The 22,095-nt window shown below is 34.7% G+C and overlaps 1 protein-coding gene across 2 annotated transcripts in view; it reads left to right on the top strand.

The window, feature by feature from the left end:
* The window catches only part of LOC106666623 (peptidyl-prolyl cis-trans isomerase D), a 33,745-nt gene that overhangs the window by 6,971 nt on the left and 4,679 nt on the right, over positions 1 to 22,095 (top strand). Inside the window, exons 1-7 of one of the 2 annotated variants that reach the window (XM_024230122.1) lie at positions 11,539 to 12,299; positions 17,242 to 17,379; positions 17,563 to 17,666; positions 18,465 to 18,656; positions 19,829 to 19,954; positions 20,689 to 20,807; positions 21,918 to 22,050. In XM_024230122.1, the coding sequence (XP_024085890.1) occupies positions 17,565 to 17,666; positions 18,465 to 18,656; positions 19,829 to 19,954; positions 20,689 to 20,807; positions 21,918 to 22,050 (672 nt within the window). In that variant the 5' untranslated portion in view covers positions 11,539 to 12,299; positions 17,242 to 17,379; positions 17,563 to 17,564. Of the gene's footprint in view, positions 1 to 11,538; positions 12,300 to 17,241; positions 17,380 to 17,562; positions 17,667 to 18,464; positions 18,657 to 19,828; positions 19,955 to 20,688; positions 20,808 to 21,917; positions 22,051 to 22,095 lie in introns of those variants that run through there. The other variant, XM_014393939.2, reaches the window with a different exon arrangement.

The raw sequence follows: 22,095 nt of genomic DNA, 5'->3' as shown, positions 1-22,095 counted from the left end.
TCTTCTTATAACTTAAACCAAAATCTAGTGTGCCTTTCAGGTAGCGTACACGCGCTTCGCGGCTTTCCAATGCTCCTCATTATAATAGTTATTGAATTGGTTGAGATAGTTCACCGTATAGGCTATATCAGGTCTTGTAGTGACAGCTATGTACACGAGGGATCCTATTGATGATTGAACTGGTAACGTCTTCTTCCGACGGCTTCTTCAATACATTGCAAACCTCTAAAGGTGTATTCAATTGTTTAGAGTATTTCATCCCATATTTGTTAAGGATGTCGAGCAGATATCGTTTTTTGATAGAAATATCTCTTTGAATTCTTTCCATGTTTAAATTCGATACTCAGACAGTAGTTGATGATTCCGTAGCCCTTCATCCTGAATTTGTTCATTAGGCTGGTCTTCATACTTTGCAACCATTCGTCATCAGTTGAGGCCGTAAATGTCGTCTATGTAAATGCCAACAAAAGAAAGTTCTTATTTTTCTTCTTGAAATAGAGACAAGGATCAGCATCTGTTGGTGTGAGTCGCAAATCTGTTAAATTGTTATCCAGTTTCTTGAACCATTGCCTGCCGGATTGTTTAAGTCCTTCTTCAAGCTGCACACCATCTTGAATTTGTTGAATCATCTTTTGAGTTCGTTTCTAATTACTTTGTCATCGGACTTTGTCAGGTCTTGTAATGAGTCCTTCAGGTCATTTGGTATTTCCATGACGAAATCTATGCCGGGGCGTTGACCGTACCCTTTCGTGACTAATCTTGCTTTTCTCACCTTAGTTTTTCCGTCCGGCGAACTTTTATTTCTTAGTACCATTCGACAGTTGATCACTTCTCGATCTTTGGGTCTGTCCCATATAGTACATGCCTTGTTTCAAATCAGGGATGTATACTCTTTAATTATAGCTTTTTTTCCAAGCCTATGATTCAGGGCCACTTATAGAATCTTTGTTATGCACTTCGCAGTTGTTGGCAACGTCGATCGGTTCTTCATTTTCTTCTCTGTCCTCTTTTTCTTCTTCGATGTTTTTATCTTCGTCTATCACTTCTGTTCCTTTTTCATTAACAATCGTTGTATATCCTTGCGTGGTCTTCCGGGCTTTCCAGTTCTTATGGTTTTTGGTTTTCCCCTTCCTCTCGTGTTTATTGATTCATTTGGTTCGATTTCTTTACTTTCCTGTTATGTATCTCTGATGTCAGTAATTAATGGTTTTACATTGTAAGGTGACAACAATAATATTTCCTTTGATGTCATTTGTTGTCGTTTGTTTCTTCATGTTCAACGATTGAATTGCTTCTAACTCGTTTAAGAATTTCAAGTCTCGTGTGATTCGGATTTTCCAGTCTTCAGTAGACCATACGCGATAGGCCTTACTTTCGTTCGAAAGCCTGTGAAGATGCATGGGTGAGATCGATGTTCAAACTTTGTTTTGTTTTGGTTTTTGTTCAAAAAGTATGCCTTGCATCCGAATTTTCCAAAATGAGGTACAGTAGTGCGCTTTCCAGTCCAAATTTTGCGAGGGTTTTCTCCATCTAAATTAGTTGGTCATCTGTTTCTGATGTAACAAGCTGAAGATATGGCTTCTGCTCAAAATTTTTCGGGTAGTCCAGAATCTATAAGCAAGCAACTTCTGGATATGTTCGATTAATACGTTCTGCGACGCCATTTTGTTGTGGTGTATTGGCAATGGTTAATCATCTTTTAATGCCGTATTACTTCAGAAAATCATTAAATTTGTTTGAGATATATTCTCCTCTATTGTCGGTTTGTAAACACCTTATTTTGCAACCTTTCTTGCTTTTCAATCATGTTCTTGTAGGTATTGAATGTCTCCAAAGTGTCACTCTTTTTCTTTATGAAATACACTTCAGTTCATCTGGAGGTATAATCCATGAGCGTAATACGTATTTTGTCAGCCACGGCTATGTTATTTACGTTAAAAATCGGAGATTAATGCTTTATTTTTATTATTTAGTAAAAGTAACTTTATACCCGTTATCAGTAATTTTTCAGACTGACATTAAGTTTGTACGCAGTTCAGGGACATAAGGTTTTGTTTGGGGCAAGAGTTTTATTGGATTTTCCGTCATTAATGTTTATTTTAACCTCTCCTTTACCTGTTACTTCGGTTAATAATCGATCAGCTAAGCATACGATTTCTTCTTTTGATTTTTCAATATAGGCAAAACTTTCAATTTCCGAACACATATGTGATGAACATCCGCTATCTAAACACCAACGATCTTTATTTGAGTTATCTTTAGCATACATGGATAACACTTGTTTAATCCAACTTCTTGATTTAATCAAACTTGGTTAGCTTTTGATGACGATCTACAATCGACTGCTTTATGGGCAAATCTTTGGAATTTATTAAATTTTTTATTGCTGTTGTTTGTGTTTATATTTCGTTTTGCGATCATAGCATTATTTTCACATTTTCCTTGATTATGTCTAGAGTTAGTTTCCTCGATTATTTTAATGCGTAATATATCAGGATCTGAAAGCTCACGAGATTCAATAGCACATCTTCAATTTTCATATTCGTCCGGAAGGCTGTATAAGGTACAAGGTGGCCAAAAGTTCTTTATTTATTTCTATTTCCATATCTTTTAGTTGGTATATGAAATCGAAAAAAATATTTACGTACTCTCTTATATTGTCTTTACTTTGCATTCCATTTAGGGCGAATTACTTTAGCAGACTAGCTTGACGAGCAGGCCCTTTCGATTGATAAATAGAAAGTAGGTTTTCCAACTCTCTAGAAGTTTTACATTCCTTAATTTGTTTAATTTCAGTTGTGCTTATAGATAAAATTATGTCTGACCTGGCTTTTCTGTCCATTTGTTCCCAAATTCCAGCTCGTTTTGGATCAGCTTGTTTTTCTTCTGTTCCGTCCACGTGTCCGTAAATCATTTTTAACCAGAATGGCTTCATTTGTATCTTCCAAGTGTCAAAATTGTCTCTCCTCAACGGGTCGATACATGTAGAGGTTAAGCATGTCATTTGCAACTTATCTTACTTCCTTTTCTTTTTCGCAAAACTAGAGAACTTCACACTTTGATCACTTTTTAAACATCTGGTCCCATAACCGATGTTAAGGGGCAAAAGTTAAAAGCAGAAATAAGATTTATTGTTAACTTTAATTGTACATCAATATTACAAGTTACATACACTTAAAGACCGGACACACACTAATTCACTAGTCGTAACTATTTCCAACAATGGGGACAGAATTGTATCAGCTGGTGTAACGTCACCAACTTCAACAGTATGTCAGGTCGCCAATACAATCGGACGTTCGGAAATATTGCCTATATTCCAAACGCAATATGCCTCTCTCTATGAGGAAATAGAAATTTTTTTCTTCAGATTATCAAGATGTGGATCAACATGTAGCAAACACCTTTTTCCGGGAAGAACGCAATGAGAAATGGCCAGGATACCATACGGTTTATACCGACGGCTCTAAAATGAATTTTGGTACTGGTTGTGCCTTCTACGATCAAATCAATAACTATGAGTGCTTGATAAAATTTCCCAGGGAGGAGCCGAACTGTACGCTATTTCAAACGTTCTCAGTTATCTTGGCCCAACTGCTAGTAAAAAATGCCAATTAATTAGTCTAAATTCCAAGTCAAGATTAAAACAAAGACATTTCATGGCCAAGGATAATTTTAAATAATTTTTAAAATTTTAAAGAAGGTACATTATCTTAAATTGAACAATAAGGTTATTAAATTCCCTTAGATCAGAGCTCATGCTGGTATCAAATTCAATAAAAAGGTGGACAAATTGGCAAAACAAGATATCTACAGAGGGAGTGATTCAGTGTTTGAAACACCATATACAGAATTTATAAACGCCTTTAAGGTACAACAAATCAAGAAATGGCAACAAAGGTACCAAATAACTAAGAAAGGGTTATTTTTTTTTACAAAACTTTCCAACCAAAATTAGCTGGTTCCAAAAAGTTACAATTAATAAAGAAATGGGCAAAACAATAAATAGGTTACATTCCAATCATGTGCTGCGCAAACAACTTTAGTTTATCTGCGAAAACTGCACTGCTATAGGATCAATGGAGCATATAATTACGATGTGCCCTAAATTCAGTAAAGAAAGAAAACTATTATTGGATTCCTTAGGTAAATACTTGGAACTCCCGTTCAATTACCAAACAACCAAACAATTCTTGCATCAAGAAACATTAATATATACCGGTTAATTTTCTCCTACTTAGAGTAAATTAAACATGTTTTAAAAAAAATACTAAAAATAAAACTAAAGTAAACAGATTTAAAAAAAATAATAACAATAAATGGATAAGTAAAGATTATAAATAACTTTTCTTTTTATGTAAGGTCTTGGTTGAAATGAAAAAGTTAGTATCACGAGCGGGATTCGAACCCACGACCTTCGGCTGAATACGCCCCTGCTCTAACCACTTGGGCTATCGTGACTTCGATCCTCTCGGACACCAGCTCGCCATCTGAACGTGCAACCTTTCGAATTTTCCCTCCTTTTTGCCATTTTTCAATGGTGGGGTGGTTGGTTCAATGGGAGGCCCGCTCGTGACACTAACTTTTCCATTTGAACCAAGACCTTACATAAAAAGAATAATTAATTGAAAGAAGTAATTTGGTTAATAGACAACTAAGCATAATGGATTATAAATAATTATTTTTAAAAAATAAATAGAAATCATAAGACAGCAACAGTTTTCAATATTAGTAAAAGTTTCATTTAAATACGATTTAAGCACAGCCGTAGGCGAGGAGATTTTTCCTCCTCCCATTTACTACACATTTAGCGGGCCATGATTGCAAAATTAATGTAAAAAAGCTTGTTTTCAATCAGCAGCGAAAATCCTTGAGAATTTAAGGAAATGTAAATTTTTTAGATTGCTGCAAATAATATTTTATGAGGTTTAAAATTTTAACACTACCTTGTTTGGGCATATTGAAGTGTGTGATGTATAGCTTAAAATTAAGATACACTCGTAAAGCCTCGTTCCCACGGCGTGAGGTATGACAAACATCTGACCAAGTTCGACAAACCCCACGCCGAATTAGGTATGTAGAAATCAGGTAAGAAATGGTCGGAAATTTAGGTAAATGTATTAAAAAATTTAAGATTAGAAGTGCTGATGAGATTACAATAATCGCACTAAATTTTCTTTAAAAATGTGACGTCTTCGAAGAATTAAAAAAAGTTCGAGCGGAATTAAAAAGTTTGGTGTAAAACTGACAAAATATTGGGGGGGGGGCAGAAAAGTTGAAGCTATGAAAATGGCTTGATTAAAATTAGGCAGCAAATGAGTAGTAATAGTGATAGAAAATTCAGTAAAATATTAGAATATCATGGTCAAGAATTAGAAAACGAAAAAGAAACAAGTTAATAAGACTAAATTTCTAAGATTAAATTTAAGATTCTGTGTAAAACTAACAAAGTATTGTGAAAAAGTCAAAGCTATGAAAATGAGTTGGTAAAGGAGTTAGGTAACAAATGAGTAGTGAATCGAAATGACTGGGATAAAAATTAAGACCAGTCTGTAAAATGAACATCATTGTAGTGTGGTATGCTCAAATAAAAAATTGAGAGATGGTGGGTCGAGGTTTCCAGGAACGATAGACAAAGATTTTATAATAAAATAGTCAAAGTGGGAGTGTAGAAAATTTAGTTAAATAAAATATTAAAAGTTTTGATAAGTCAAGTAATCACACTAACACCTATTAAAAGTGAGATTTAGATGAAGAGAGTTTAAATAAAATAAAAAGAAAGCTAGAGTCCAATAGAACAAAAAGATTCTTTGTGAAAATGACCGAGGAAAACGTCAAACGCTGTGAAAATGACTTAATAAAAAAGTTAGGTAACAAGAGAGTGATGAAAATCGATAGAATTGTCTGGTATCATTAATATTAAAGATTGAGAAATGGCTAGTCGAGGACAGCTAACAGCAAAAAAAGCTTGATTTAAAAAGTTGGATATTAAATAATTTACAAAATTGCACGTATTTTTATACGTGTGAAAAAAGAACCAAGAAAACAAAACATTTTGGGGTTATGATAAACAAAGATTTTATGATAAAATAGTCAAATTGTTGGCAATTTAAGTAAAAGTCTAAAAAAAGAAGATTGAAAGTGCTGATTAGAATGTGTGCTATCAATAGCACAAAATTGTAGAAAAATGTGATTCGTCTTGGAAGAATTAAAAAACAAGTTTGAACAGTAATCAAAAGGTTTGGTGTAAAACTCACAAAATGTTGGAAAAAAGTCAAATCGATGAAAATGATTTGATTAAAATTAGGTAACAAAAGAGTAGTGGATCAAAATGACTGTAATAAAAGTTAAGTAAGTCTGTAAAATTGGCAAAATTGTAGCCTGGTATCGCCAAAATAAGGAATGTGAGATAAATAGTCGAAGATGAGTAACAGAAGGAGAAATACTCGATTAAAATAATAAAAACAAGCTATACAAAACGAACCAAAAAAAGAAAAAGTTTCCAGTTACGATAGACAAATATTTTAGGATAAAATAGTCACAGTTGGATTGTAGAAACTTTAGGTAATTAAAATATTAAAAGTTCTGATAAGTCAAGTAATTACACTAAAACTCTTTTTGAAGTGAGATTCGTAGTTTAAAATATAAAATAAAACGAAAGATAGAATATAGTATGTATAACCAAAAAAAAAAAAAAAAGATGTAAAAATGAAAATATTATAAGATAAACATGAAAAGCTGTGAAAATGACGTAAAAACAAGTTAGGTAACAGAAGAGTGGTGAAGTTGACAGAATTGTAGTCTGGTATCATGAAAATCAAGAACTGAGAGATGAAAGAAAATACCTGGTTGGAATGGTACGAATGGGAACTATACCTCTATAATAGCCTCTGATACTCAACTCTGTCTTTCCACCTTTACGAAGCTTATGCGGGTTTACCCTGTTAATCAAACAGACGGAAAGGGGGACAAGGACAAGGAGCCGGACTTGTCAATGTCTAAACCCCACACTTACCTCGCTTCCTACCTCAATCCCAATCCAACCCCAGTTTAAGGTGTTATATGACCCCTGCCGATGCAAGGATGGTACAGAGGAAACTGTACCAATAATAGAACATCGAGGGTACCAGGTGACCCCCTTGATTCATCAACCTTACACCGGAGAGAGGGGTGCGGACCTTTAGATCCCTCATACTCGTAGGAATCATATGGATAAACAAAAGAAAAAAACGGGGAAACCTGCAAAGGAAGACCCCAAAAACCAACTTAGGAAAATTGAACAGGGCTCTGAACCCTCTACAACTTTAAACTAAGAATTAGAGGACAAAAAAATGTAATAAATCAAAAGATTAGGTGTCAAATTGAACTATTTGCGGAAAAAATCATTAAAATATCATACCTATGAGAGTGATATAACAGAAGAATTCCGTAAAAAGACATGCAAAAAAGGATCCTCAGAATAAGGACGAAGAGAACGGTTGTCGAAACAAACAAAATAAGAAATCTCTGTTTAAAAGTGTCGAATATGAAAAAATTGTATACAAAGTAAGAAAGAAAGACAGAAAAAAATCTCGTATAGGTAACAGAAGCCGGAGTAAAAACCAATTCGGTCAGAAGTTTTGGTGGATCGAAAAAAAAAACGAAAAAATTTGAGATAACACTAAGATTTTATGTAAAATTAACAAAATAGTAGAGAGATATCTTAATTATTAGAAACGTCATATATAAATATGCGCCAATAAAAAGAATCGAGATAAAATTACGAAGAGTCCGGCAATAAAAATACACAATCGCTGTGGAAGGCTTCAAAAATAAACTAATAAAAATCATGAGAGATGGTTAGTTAAACAAAGCTAGGTTTGCAAATAGTAGTTTAGAAACACCATAGTCAGTTTTTCAATTTGGAAAAAAAAATTATGATTCAAAGTTCTGGCTACTAAAACGGTAATTTCACCAACGTTTACAACTTTAGTATTGATCACATCTTATTGGAAATTTAACACAGTTTTCAATGGTATCAACAAATTTGTCCAAAACCTTTTAGTTTTGGAGTTATCATTGTTTATTTGAAGCAAGGTCGTGAAATCCTTAAAAAATCAGAAAAAAGTGGCATAACTCCGAAACTGTTGAGATTCGGACCATAGTTAATTTAGTACTTTTTGGTTCCATTTTGAATGTAGAATCTACTGACAGAGTTTGTAACACAAGTAGCCGAGAACACCCTGTATAATAACTGCATGCATTCGCGACAAAGGCAGAAAACTATATTTTAAAGAAGATTATGTAATCATGTTTTTCCTCGTCTCCTAGAGCCCATTGGCAAGACGTTCGGACAAGTATCTAGTATTTTGAGATCTAGTATCACCCAAAAACGTTTCATTGAAATCGTGATCTCCCGTCAAGTAGCCTCCCCTTGGAAGTATTTAACGGAAACATACCTTTACTAGCGAGTGGATTGTGGCTTACATTTATCCATGGTATGCTTTTCTGGTTAGCACAATCATTTTTTTTTTTTTACGTTTTACAAGAAAATAAAGCATGATGATCAAAGCACTAAGCACACAGTTCAAATGGCCACATTCGTTAAGCAGGGTTTTCATGATCTTTTTAATTACTCATTTCATTTTTTAAAAAAAAGCGCCTAAATAGTGTTTTAACGTATGATTTAAAATTTAAATAAAGTTTGTTTAAAACAGGCAGTTCAAATTATTAAAAAATATATTATTAATTCTTGCATTTAACCTTTATTGATTTTTAATTAAAAAAACGCATTTATTTTCCTTCTCAGTCTTGTAAAATATATGATTTAAATTTCAGTTACTAACTCGATTCATCCTTCACCAATGTTTAAATTGATTTCTCTTTTTTGTTTTTCCTTGTGCAACACTTCAGCGTGATTCTCGTAAAATTAATTGTTTCTGGTTAGACCAATTGGCCGATTGCAATTTAAATAGCTTTATTGCTTGTTCAAAAGTTGAAATTAACCTTGGGACATGAATAAAATGAAGATGGCATGTCTTTGAGTTTGTTTGAAAGAAAGTGTGTTATTCACTTTATAACTTGCTTATAATATAATTATATTAAATATAATAATAATGTGAGAAGTTTAGGGGCCGACAAACAGAAGAGGTCATCGCCGGGTTTTACTTCTTTTTTTGGACTTTCACACGTATTTTTCAACCTGCAGTCATTTGAGCGGCTCGATCTGTTGCTGACTCCCTGCTTGTCTATGTCGCCACACACTCACCCCAGAGTACTCGATATTCCTCGGGCGGGATTAAGCGACCCCCTTCCTTTCACGCTAATAAATTATATTCCTCCATTAAACTAACATAAACACAACATAGACAGAAAACAGAAACACACACAAACACTATTTACATTTAAAAATCTCTTGCCCTGAGGTACCGGAACAGTGATATGTGCTCACCGCCGTGCCCCAAGACTTCTATGTTAAATATAATAATTAAATTAGTAACGTTTTCTTTTACGTTAAGGTGGAAATTCGTCAGAGAATTTTCAATCATTCTACTATAAGTTGACATAAGTTTTATTGTAATTTGGTCATTATGGATCATTAGTCCAAAACTGATGATCGGTAACTACAGTGCAGATTCATCACCCCGCAGATGCCAAGGAGAAAGGTTTTACTATCAATGGAATCAATGGGCATTGTGAATAAATAGCATAACATAATAAAATAAATCGTGCTCTTGTTGGATGTGCATAACGACGAACCGGAGCGTCTCAGCAAACGGTGTTGTTTTCTGGGTACCCAGAAACATTGGTCTGGAGGATAATGAAAAGAAAGGCAGACGAGGCGGCTAAGGCCGGGAGATCCCAACCACCAGACTCAACCATTGCGAACCAGCACTCTGCTGCTAAAAATACAATAAAAAACCTGATTAAATAGTAGTGTCGTGGGCCGGATCGGCAGAGAAGCTTTCACGTATCAAGAGCACTGTCGATGGGTGGCCCTCGGAAGATCTGACTCGTAGAAGAGGAGTCATCCTCGTCCGATGAAGAATAGGCCAGGTTGACACGGACACTTATTTTTAGGCCAAAGCCCGCGTATGTGTCTGGCATCTAGAGAAAGGTTGCTCGATGATTCCCACCTAATTGGAAGGTGCAACTCCTTGACTCTGTATAAAGAGCGTGTATATAAGATATAAGAATCGTGCTTGAGCACGGCAATGAATATCTGGGTCTCCAGTTCCGATTTTTGTAGGAAACAGGGTTGTTTTATTGTATACAGTAATGATAGTTTTGTGTCCCTGGCGTGGGTTCAGAGAGAGACCACCCGCACGTTCTTTCATTTAGTGGTTATTTATCTCCAGGCCTTTTAAATATTCTTACCAGAGATGGCATTAACACTTCCTGACCTTTCAGTATAGAGTATAACCCATCCACACCTCGGGATTTATATGGGAGAAACCCCTTAATCGTCCACCTGATTTGTTCAGGCTTGGCTATGATAGCCGCTTCCTAGTCCTCTTTGGAGGGCCTGTATCACCAATTCTACTAACTAGTTTACTGTGCCTCTCCGGGTATTATCATTGAGCCTGGAAAATGTTTACCAATTAAAATTAAAATGGACAGTTTCTTCTGTTGACTCTGCAAAAGTTCCGTCCAGTCTTGGAATGAAACCTAATGTCCTCCAGTATCGTACTTGGTAAATACTCCATGGATTCTAGCTCAGTGGCTTTTCCAACCTCCTGACAGACTTTTTTATTTCCTTATTGTACTGGGTAAATGCTTGTTTATATGTGCCCCTAGTTTGGTAGAGCTTGGTTTTATTGAAGCGCCTTCCTCTCATTTTTTCAGGTTCTTGTTCCACCTGGTTTTTGTTCTGTTATTCCTTGTCTTTTCAAGGCAATTGCTTTCAAAAGCTGGCAGTAATCCATCTTTTACCTCCTGAACTACTAAATCAAGGTCCTTCCTAACCCTAATTTTTAGGTGAGTTGTAAGGAGCGGCCATGATCGAGACTCTCGTCATGATGGGGTAGGGTGTTGCATTTGACAGAGTAAAAGCAAGTGTTGAAACAGGATTTTGAGCTTTCACAACGCTGATGTCGAGGAAGCCTCGCTGTTGTTTTTGGGAAACCGAGATATTTTCTTGCAGCTATTTTTGAATTGAATAATCTCCAATCTAATCTGAATTATAATCTGACCCATTATACCGTGGGATAGGAAAACGAGCTATTAAAGGAACTTTAAGGATAGAAGATAAGGTGGTAAGAGATGAAAGTAACTTAATGGATAATCCGATAATAAACAAACCCACCACTGAATACCGTTAAATGCCGAAACGCGTCTGACAAACCAAAACGAGGATAAGCTGATAATCGGAAAAGACCCGCTACAAATTCAATATCTAGCAAGATTGGGAGAAAAAAATGCACTGGAGTCCGGATAATGCTATGTCCGTTTAATCCGCTGCACTTTAAACCCTTAAATTATGAAATCTGCGTTTTGATTCCCCTGTAGTTGATCGTTTCCGAACGTTTTAGTCTGTCAGACGTGTTTCGGCTTCTCGCCAATTTCAGTTTTTAATAATAATTTAGCTCCTACAGATCAAAACAACATGCATAGGCAGATCAAAATTATCATAAAGCGACCGAACTGTCAACCATTTTCCTGCTTTTTTCAAACTTCCTGCTTATTTTAGAAAGTAAACGTGTGTATACTACTTGATCCCGAAGTTTTTTTGTTCATTCCTTAACAAACCAGCAGATCAGTTTGGCTAGTTGCTCCTGCATTATTGCAGTTATACGACTTTTTCACAATTTTAGACTGTTTAAGAGGATACAGGAAGAAAAGTTTCAGGATTTGAAAAAGATTTCTTGACAGGTCACCGCAGAAGAATGGCCAACTGGCAAGAATCAGCTTCAGACTCTGCAAAGAAGCACAGACATATCAGATACACTATCAGACATGGGTACTCCTCTGAAACAAAAGAAAGATTTTTGTAAAGAAGCAGTAAAATCCATTGCTGATTTAAGCTATAGTTATAGTGGATGCAAGTTCTAACAAATTCTACAGAACTATCAAAGTACCTATGATATCTGTTATGCTGCAGTTATAGTGAATGCGAGTTCCAACAAATTCTACAGAACTATTGAAGTACCTAGAATATCTGTTATTATGATGATTATGATGTCATGATACAACCAATCAGTGAGGAAGCTCGTCTATATGGGGAAACAAGTTATGAATGCAGTGTCTACTGAATAGGCAGAAGCTGTGTTACAAGCTTTCATCATGATCAGAAGTCCCATGAGGTTATCGTTTCTTTCAAGGTAAACTTCTCTGTACAACATACATGTCCTCACCTCTAACCGATTTACCAATTTCAACACATTTCTAAATTGGAGTACTCTTTCATGATAACCTGTCGATGATCCTCTGTGCCAGCTTCGGGTAGCTGGTACGTCTGAAAATCTTAATAATTCTGCATCTTGCCCTTTATGAATGGGAGATTCGCTTTTTCTAATTTCGCCCTCAACTTCTTGGTATGGACTGAGGCATCTCTGAAACCCAAACAGAATCCCATCCTCCTTCCAGCCAGAATGATTCTTGTCTGATTCACAACCTTTTTTACCTCTGTAGTGTGAGGAACCATTAGTTCATTTGTTGTGTGATCTTTTTGGACTGCCTATCCTCACTGTGTCAAACAGACCACCACTGAAGATGGCGAGAAGCCAAATGCATCTAACATACACAATGATCGAAAACGACCAAACCACAAGTAATAACTTTAACATTGATGTGGTTGTTGTTCTGTGAGTCGTTGAACAAATAACTTTAATAACTAACTTTAGATGGAATAACAACCATCATTGGCTTACAATTCTGTTGGGAGACTTGCTGAAATTCAGATTCACACAAATTGTAGCAACTATGACAATTATGACCTATTTATTTAGATTCTGTCGGAACTTGCTTCCACCTAATTTGTCACCTGTAAGGACTGTACATATTGTAAGTAGAGAAGAATGGTGTAGATGTAAAAGTTGGGTTAATCTGACATTCTGCTTCCTATTAGAATTATTCTATGCCTACAACTTGACATTGATCGAGGAATTTGATTATTGATTATGATTTGATTAGGTCCAGTTTTAGTGGTTTTATTTCTTCTACGGTTACATTGTATATCCCAAAGCATTTCCTCCTGTGGATAAGTGTAGCACCATAGTATTTTTGTTATGCTTTGCTCTATGCTCTCTTGCAAAATCTGCATGTTTTGAGCATTTCCTCTAATGACTGACCATTCAGTCCGCAATGCCCCATTAGGAATCCTGTTTATTTGGAGTCTCTTTCTGCTTACTTTGATGCATTCTTTTATCTCTTTCTTTCCAAATCTCACAAGGTTTTTGGATTGTTTGTTACCAGTGAGTGAATTCCAGTTTCTTCATTTTCACCATGTCTTCTTTCTAAGATGCTCATTGATAGTGTACATTGTACCACAAATGAGTTCAGGGCCTACCTGCAGTGTAGCAGCCACTTTTCTTGCAAGGGCATCTGTTTCTTCGTTTTCCTCTTCTCCTGTTTATTCTCCAGGGACCCTGTACCCCCAAGTGTAACTTTGTTTAGTTTTGCAATTCAGCAAATATCCTTGAGCTAATGATGTTTGAGCTTGGCTCTCTAACATCAAATTTAATTACGTCTCTCAATTGAGTGGATACCAGCTTGAAAAATACTGGTGTACTTAACAAAGGACTACGAATATTTGGTTTTCAGTACATTCTTGCATCCTCCCTGATTGGATTTGATCAATGGATGTTGAATGGATTGGCAGAACCCCACCTGGTATGTCCAAAGTTGCCCCACTAAAATCTTCATAAGACAGATTTCGAAGTCTTCGTTAAGTTGTTATCCTCTTATGTCTTGTGAGGTCCATGTACGTCTGCTGTCTAGGTATAGTCCTAAGTATTTAACTTGAATGGAAATCGGTATCTCGGTAGAATGATGTGGATGGAAGCAGAATTGGTGAGAAGGAATACTTTTATGTGTGTCTAGAATTGGTGTTAACCGCTTGAAAAAGAATCTTGCAAGGATTTTGGATGTTGTAAAAAGGCTGATGGGTCTGTATGAGATTATCTGGTTGGGAGCTTTAGGAATGAGAATAACGATGGAATATACCTGGGTGCCAGACCCTATCAAAATACTGTGCTACATCTAGGAATGTACCCAAGCAATATTCTATCTCTAGAGCAGAGGAGATAGTGTCAACAACTCTGAAACCTAGTCAGATCGTGGAATGATGAGGACAAAAGCCTAATTTGTGAGAAGGAATGATTTTATGAGTATCCAGAATGGGTATTAACCGCTTTAAAAAGAATCTTGCAAGGATTTTGGATGTGGTAAAAAGGCTGATGGGTCTGTATGAGAATATCTGGTTGGGAGCTTTAGGAATGAGAATAACGATGGAATAAAATTAAATTAAAAATAACATTCTATCGTTATCGAACTAAATTTAAACACGAATGCATCACTTTAGAAGTTGAATTTAATATTTTCTTTTGAACAGAATAGCAATGTACTTTGTAAATAATTTTAAAAAATGTATATTTTAAAGAAGCATTAATGTTTAAAATTAGACATTTGATATATCTTTTTATTTAAGGCTTAACGTTAGTTTAAATAAAAGTAAATCTTATTTATAATATATACTTCTCTGAGTCCCTTAACCACCATCTCCGCTTTAGGCCTTATGTGTAATTTGTAAATGAACTTTAATTCCTTGCTATATTTTTTAAGAAACAGCCCACATTGTTTCTTTCTGAAAAAAAGAAAAGCACGAATCTCTACTAGTTACTATATCAGAAACATCAGATTATAATAGTGAATGTCCTGACATTGAAATGCCCAAGCAGCCCAGCATGTATTCTCAATTTATTGACACCCCACCCACATTCCCATAAAATCCTACTAGCATGAAGTTTCCTTTTTACAGCCATGTTCATAATTGATTCTCCATGGACTGCCATAACTGCATTCTTAAAGGATGTAGTGTGATATTTGTTCACTATCAACAGATTGGATAATTGCTTATCGTACATTTCCACTTATTTCTAGGCGATGAAAAATTCTATTACAAATTATCTAAAAAATGAGAATAACGATGGAATAAAATAAATAAATAGTAAAATTCCTTTTCTATCGAGCTAGAATTAATCATGAATGCATCAATTTAGAAATGGAATTTAATATTTTCGTTTGAGCAGAATAGCAACTCTTATATTACTTTTTAAATAATTAAAAAACGTATAATTAAAGCAGCATTATTTACTTTAGCTCACAAACCTGCCAACCACATATCCTCGTATAGACCTATCAGACTTCTTCTTTCAACACCCAAAATCCTTGAAAGATTCCTTGTAAAGCGCTTAATACCCATTCTGGATACTCATAAAATCATTCCTTCTCACAAATTTGTCCTCCAACGATCCGACTAGGTTTCAGAGTTGTTGACACTATCTCCTAGTGTATTGCTTGGGTGCATTCCTAGACGTAGCACAGTATTTTGATAGAATCTGGCACCCGGGAATGCTTTTCCCAACTATATGCAAGGTCTAATCCTAGTTTAGTAAGTCTCAAGGCCATCTCCTCTCCAGTTGACTGGTGGGATTATAAGGGTGGTTTCTATTGGATTAGGATTGGGCAACTCGATTGGGGTGAGAGAAGAGTTTATTGTGGAAAGTGGAAAATGTTTTGGGGATTATTTTTTGCACCAGAGGGGATTTTGTGGTCTTGTGAAGGGTGGAAGAAGTAGTAAAGAGCATTGATTATGATTCTGAGGACTGTATTGTAAGGACTGTCTTCTTTGGATGTTGGAAGGTTTAGCTAGCAGGACCCCACAGTTCTGGATTGGTTTTAGTATTGTTTTGTAGACTGTCAGTTTGTTTTTTGTTGAAAAGTTATATTTGTGTGACAGTAGTCTGTAGAGGTACTCCTACGTGAATAGGCCAATACTTGGTAGACTCTGAAGAATTTGAATGTTTAATTTTGAGTGCTGAGTTTTGCACTTAAACTTTCATACAATGTGTTTGACTCTGTTAATGGTTTTCTTGGAAAACGTAAGTTCTTTAATAAAGCACATAATTCTTCTAAGGGGTGTGGTAACAAGGTCTTCATCATTGCTCAGGAATAAATGGATAGAACTGCTAGCATGGCAGTTGGATGCTCTAACCCCTCGATTACTGTGGTCCCCTATGCAAAATATATCTGTATGTACTGAAAAAAACGAAAATGATTGGGCACAACTAAACATCCCCTGCAGCCTCCAAGAGGAAATCTCCAATGTAATCCTAATTCTACTGAACCTAGCCCGTCCCTAACCATAACCTTAAATTACCTAACCCTACCTAAGTTAACATAACTCCCAGCCTAGCCTAGTCCGTCCCTAATCATAGCATTAAATTACCTAACCCCACCTAAGTTAACATAACCTTACTAAACCTAGCCTAAACCAACCCAACCGATATACTCTCCCAAGGTAAAAAATAAATTTCTTGTTTTTTGCAACAAAAATATAGGAATAAAGCAAACATCAATTTTATCAAAATGAATTTTTTGTTTTTTAATTAAAAATTAGTTATATTTACAGGTTCATAAGTTAAGTGAGTTTTGAGTTTTAGTTGATTTTGTATTTAATATTGGCTAACATTGACTTATCATAATTGTCCATGTTGTATATTTTTTCTGATGCTGTTCAGGCTTACGTTTTTCAACTTTTTTCAAACTTTTCACTATAGTAACATATAAACATCAATAAACAAAATTTTAGCATATATCACTTAAAATGTTGTGCAAAGTTTTGAAAATCAATTCAAGCTGGCAATGATAGCCAATTGAACACACTCGCTAAGCGTTAAATAAGTTATTACCAAGGTGAAAAGAACTATTACCATTTATATAGAATTATTACATAGTGTCAGTTTGCTTTATGCAAATTATATTTAAAAAAAATATGATGTACAAATGCTGGTTGTATTTCCTTGTATAAACAAAGAGGGGTAGTTGATAGTTTGTACCGATGAAAATTATTATAAAAAATAGTTGAATATTGATATGATATTTAGCTTGAATATTACAAAAAGAGAAAAGTAAAATTGCTTTATATCAAGGTTGATTTAGCGTTAAGATTAATGGTTGATGTATTATTTTCTGATTTTATTTTATTAATATGTTACCTTTTTTTTTGGTGTATTTTAACGTCTCACTTTCTATCTATTTCAGTTGGAAGAGTTGTTATTGAACTATTCAAGGATATTGTTCCGAAAACAGTTGAAAACTTCAGATGTCTCTGTACAGGGGAAAAGGGGATTGGCATTTTAGGGAAGCCTCTCCACTACAAGGGTACCAAATTTCACAAAGGTAATTGCTTTGGCTTAATTTCATTGTACGAAATTAAAGTGATTCTTTGACTTAATTTCATTGAAAGAAATTTGCCAACAAATTAACTCAATAAATAATTCCAAATAATATGAAAATCGTTAGGGTGTTGTTTAATTTTTGATAATTGGAAAAATCAATTTGGATGGTTTGATTTTTTTCCAGCTATGCCTGCATTCATGATTCAAGGTGGGGATATAAGTGAAAATGGTTGTGGTGGAGAATCCATTTACGGTTTGACATTTGAAGATGAAAATTTCACCATTAAGGCAAGTACAGCTAAAATAAATATTCCATTTTAATGCATTCTTTAATTTTAGTTGATTTAATTATCTATATTCAGTGTATGTTGTGTTTTTGTATTTTTTTTTTTTTTTAGTTTTCTGGCTGTTTATTGTAGTCTGAATGAGGTGTATTAAAATAACATCCTTGATGAACTCTGGAAAAAAACAGTTAAACCCTCAGAGTTCATAGAGACAAATTGCTTTAAACAGTACCCTTACGATCCAATAATATTATTAATACGAGTATTAATATCATCGTTATTGATCATATTAACCAATATTTTGGTCTTGATCTTTGTTGATGATGTACATTGGAGGACAAAACTGTGTTCTCAATGTGAACGTACACTAAGTACATTTTTCTTCATTCATTCTTGTCCTCCACTTTTGCATCAGTCTTCAATAAGCAGTGTACTTGGATTTTGGTAGTAGCTTGGATTCGAGATAGAGTGCAAAATTACGGTTTCATCCACTTACGGTAATGGTAGTAGGTGGTAGTATTAGGTGTATAGGTAGATCAGCAGTGTATAAATTATATAAAGGATAGGACCGAGAATACTCCCTCATGGGAAGCCGGTTTGTATCTGTTGTTGCTGCAACCTTACTCTGATACAGTGGTTGGTTAGATAGGATTTCAGGATAAGGTAATATGAGTGAGTACTTAACTAAGGTAAGTAGTTAGTCCCAGTGGTACTATTTTTATTAGCTTGCCACTAATATAATTTATCGCAAACTGATGTTTTGTTTATTCCCTAGACATTATAGTATTTATTAAATTTTTAGCATGAACATGATGGCATGGTCAGTATGGCTAATTGCGGAAAACCGAACACAAACAGCTCACAATTTTTTATAACAACAGTACCATGTCCGCACTTGGATGGCAATAATGTAGTCTTTGGACGTGTTCGTTTCGGTTTGGGAGTAGTGAAGGAAGTTGGTAAAACTTCGACTGTCAATGAAGTTCCACAAGTGGTAAGTTAATTTTTTTTTAAATCAGGTGTATTCATAACCTTTGGTGTATTATTACACAAATTATTTTTGAGTCAGAAATAGATTTTTATTGAGTTCACTAATGGAAATTATGTAAATAATATGACTCTTGTGAATGTGAACAATAGTGCATTAAACGACTCTTAATTATGTTCCTGTATGAAGTGAATGGTAAGTTTACGATTCAAATTGAATGCTATTTGATATTCAAATTCTTTCAAATTATGTCATTAAATTGATTATATTTTATTCTTTGACCTGAAATAAAATACCAATGATTAGTTGATATAACGTCTACCGTTTCAAATTTCACACATTATTTCAATGATTATTTTTTATTATTTCCCAAGTTTTTGAAAGTAAAATTTATTACTTATAAAACTAGAATCCGTCCTTTCAGAGGGGGTCATACTCACCCGATTAGGAATAGGCTATGTGAGTTTGAGTGGGACACTTACTTTTGGGCCAAAGCCTGCCTATGTGTCCGGCATGCAGAGAAAAGTTGCTTGATGTGTTTCACCTAAGTGATGGATTTAATTCTTTGGTTCCATATAGAGAGGGCATAGGTATGTGAGTATTTTTGTCCCCTGTTCAGATTCTCGGAGGAAACTGGGTTGTTTTATTGTATATAGTTTTGTGCCCCTAGTGTGTGTGTGACGAAAGTGAATGTATTTATTGGCATAAGTGTGTAGTGTGAGAAGGGCAATATCAGAATATTGAATACCCCAGTCTCTCAGTTAGTTGTATAGTAGGTATAAAGGGTGATGGAAGAGTATTGAGTACTCACTCCTCCACCCTGAGTTAATGGTATGTAAATGTATTTAAGTGTGATGAGGTTGGATTTAGGAACTGATTGTATTGGGGGCTGAAATTACCTAGCTGTTAATAGCCTCTAGGGCTCAACCTCGGTGGCTGGATGGAAAAACCGAAGTCGTACCCCATACTGCCAACACCCAGGGTGGGTAATTCTTGAGGCCACGTAATTTATTGTAAATTACCAAACCGGCAGGATGTGAGGCTCAACACTGTACACATGTGTATGTACATGCATGTGAAGTTTGAGCTTATATAAATCTGTAATCAGTAATTATTTATGCCAAGGGACTTAAAACATTTCTTCTAATGAGCATTTCAATTTGGTTTATAATGTACAGCCCTGCGTAATAAGTGACTGTGGTGAACTTAATAATGATAACTGGGGAGTTAATGAACGTGATGGGACTGAAGATGTTTACCCACCGTTCCCTGAAGACTGGATACAACCAGAGAAGTTTGCAGAGGTAAATAGAATTTCTGTTTTAACAAATTTGTGAGATTTCTCTGTGTGGTCTGTTGGTTGTTAAACATGTTGGTCGTTATCGATCGTTTGGACTGCCTATCCTCACTGGGTTGGTCTGTCATCTTCAGACTAAACACTAAAATGAAGATAGGCAGTCCAAAATGTTCAATAGCGTCCAAATTATAAATAAATTTAAATGTATTAATGTAAGTTAATTTAAAAAAATTGCATTAATAGATTATCTTAGATTTTGGATATCATGGAAAGTTTACCATGACAGATTACAGGTAACAGATCAAAAATATAAATGTAAATGTAAAATGAACTAATGATTGGTTTTGGTTGATTTGGTTTGCCTGAAATTATTCTTGTCTTCAACAAATCTTTCAATGTTGTATGTAATATTCAATTCATTAGTTTCGTGGTCCGCTTGACCAATTAATATTAGCCAATTAATTAAGGTTTTCAGTTGAGATAAAAAAGTCAATGGCACGAGCGGGATTCGAACCCACGATCTTCGGCTTGATACACCGCTGCTGTACCACTTGATACACTTTCTCACAATAGCTCAAGTGGTAGAGCAGCAGCGTATCAAGCCAAAGATCGTGGATTCGAATCCCGCTCGTGCCATTGACTTTTTTATCTCAACTGAAAACCTTAATTAGTTGTATGTAATTGTATTACCTCTCTTTGTCATACCTGTTGTTTAAAAAAGAATGGGATATTATTTTTTAGAATGGAAGTATGGAAAATGTTATATGTAAAATTAAAGATTCTGGGAATAAATATTTCAAAGAGGAGAGTTTCATGCATGCATGTAGAAAATACAAAAAGGCTCTTCGATACATTGATTGGTAAGTAACACATTTTATAAATTTTAATTTGGTATTTAGTTGGATGTTAGTGTTCAAATGCATGGGAATTTAAATGTTTGCCAAGTAATTAACATGTAATTTGATGTTTAAAGACTTCGTTTATTATATAGACGTTATTGGCATTATTAACATGCAATATGAGTTGAAATAGTGAGCTATTTCAACCAAATATTGAACCACTGATCGCTAAACACCGGACATTTTAACATGCAATATAGATTTGGGATGTTTTAATTTGATATCGTATTGACTGTGAAAATGTAAAAAGACATACCAACCAATAAATACACAAAGTAATATGTAATGCTCTTTCCCTAATCTGAACTTCGGTACTCCAAACATTCCAGTAATCCAAATTGTAAAAAATTTAGAAATGAGAATGTTAAAGGAAACAAAATAAACATTATATGGGGAGGAAGGGAGATAGAGAGAAATAGAGACAGAGAGAAATAGAGAGAGAAAGAGAGTGAGTGAATGAGGGAGTGTGTAAGAGAGAAAAAGCAGATTTTGATTTTATCATTTTATTTTTACTCATAAAAGGACCTTTCTTACATTTAATGAGATACATTGAAATTATATCACGTTATGGTGTACATCATCTTCACAAATAATTGGTACAAATCAAAAGTAAAATTCTTTAAATAATTATGTCTTCTTAGTTAAGAATAAATATTTGAAGAATTTTGAATTGGCAATGGTAGCTCTCTAATTAAATTAAACTCGATCTTACAAAAGAGATAGATAGAGTGTGTGTGTGTGTGTGTGAGAGAGAGAGAGAGAGAGAGAGAGAGAGGAAGAGAGAGAAAGAGAGATAGAGAGAGAGAGAGATATGAAATCACTTAAGAAAACGTTAAATAATGTTTAGGGATGGTTAGGGTCAAATAATGTTAAATGTTAAAAAAACTGACAGTAGATATGTATTCTAATAGGTTTAATGTTTTGTGTAATGCAAAAATAATAAAGTGTGTTAATTTTTTTAATAGATATTTAAGCATTTTTTTAACACCTGTTTCCAATCTCCCCTGCAATGAATAGTTCAGATAATGAGAGTACTTCACTTTCGTTTTTACATTTTTTGTGCATTTTCAGGGCTGTGAATCAAGATGATCACTGTAAAACAAAGGAGTCTTTCATAGATCTAAAAACAGTTTGCATGCTCAATTCAGCAGCAGTATACTTAAAATTAAACGATCACAAAAAGGTTATCTCTTTCTGCAATGACGTAAGTTTTTATGTTTTAATTGGAAATTTAATTTAACCACCGGAC

Source organism: Cimex lectularius, unplaced genomic scaffold (assembly GCF_000648675.2).
Source record: "Cimex lectularius strain Harlan isolate CLEC.00 unplaced genomic scaffold, Clec_2.1 scaffold56, whole genome shotgun sequence".
NCBI classification, from domain to species: domain Eukaryota; kingdom Metazoa; phylum Arthropoda; class Insecta; order Hemiptera; family Cimicidae; genus Cimex; species Cimex lectularius.
Note: the sequence above shows the minus strand (reverse complement) of the source record. Positions and strands in the feature narration are given on the sequence as shown.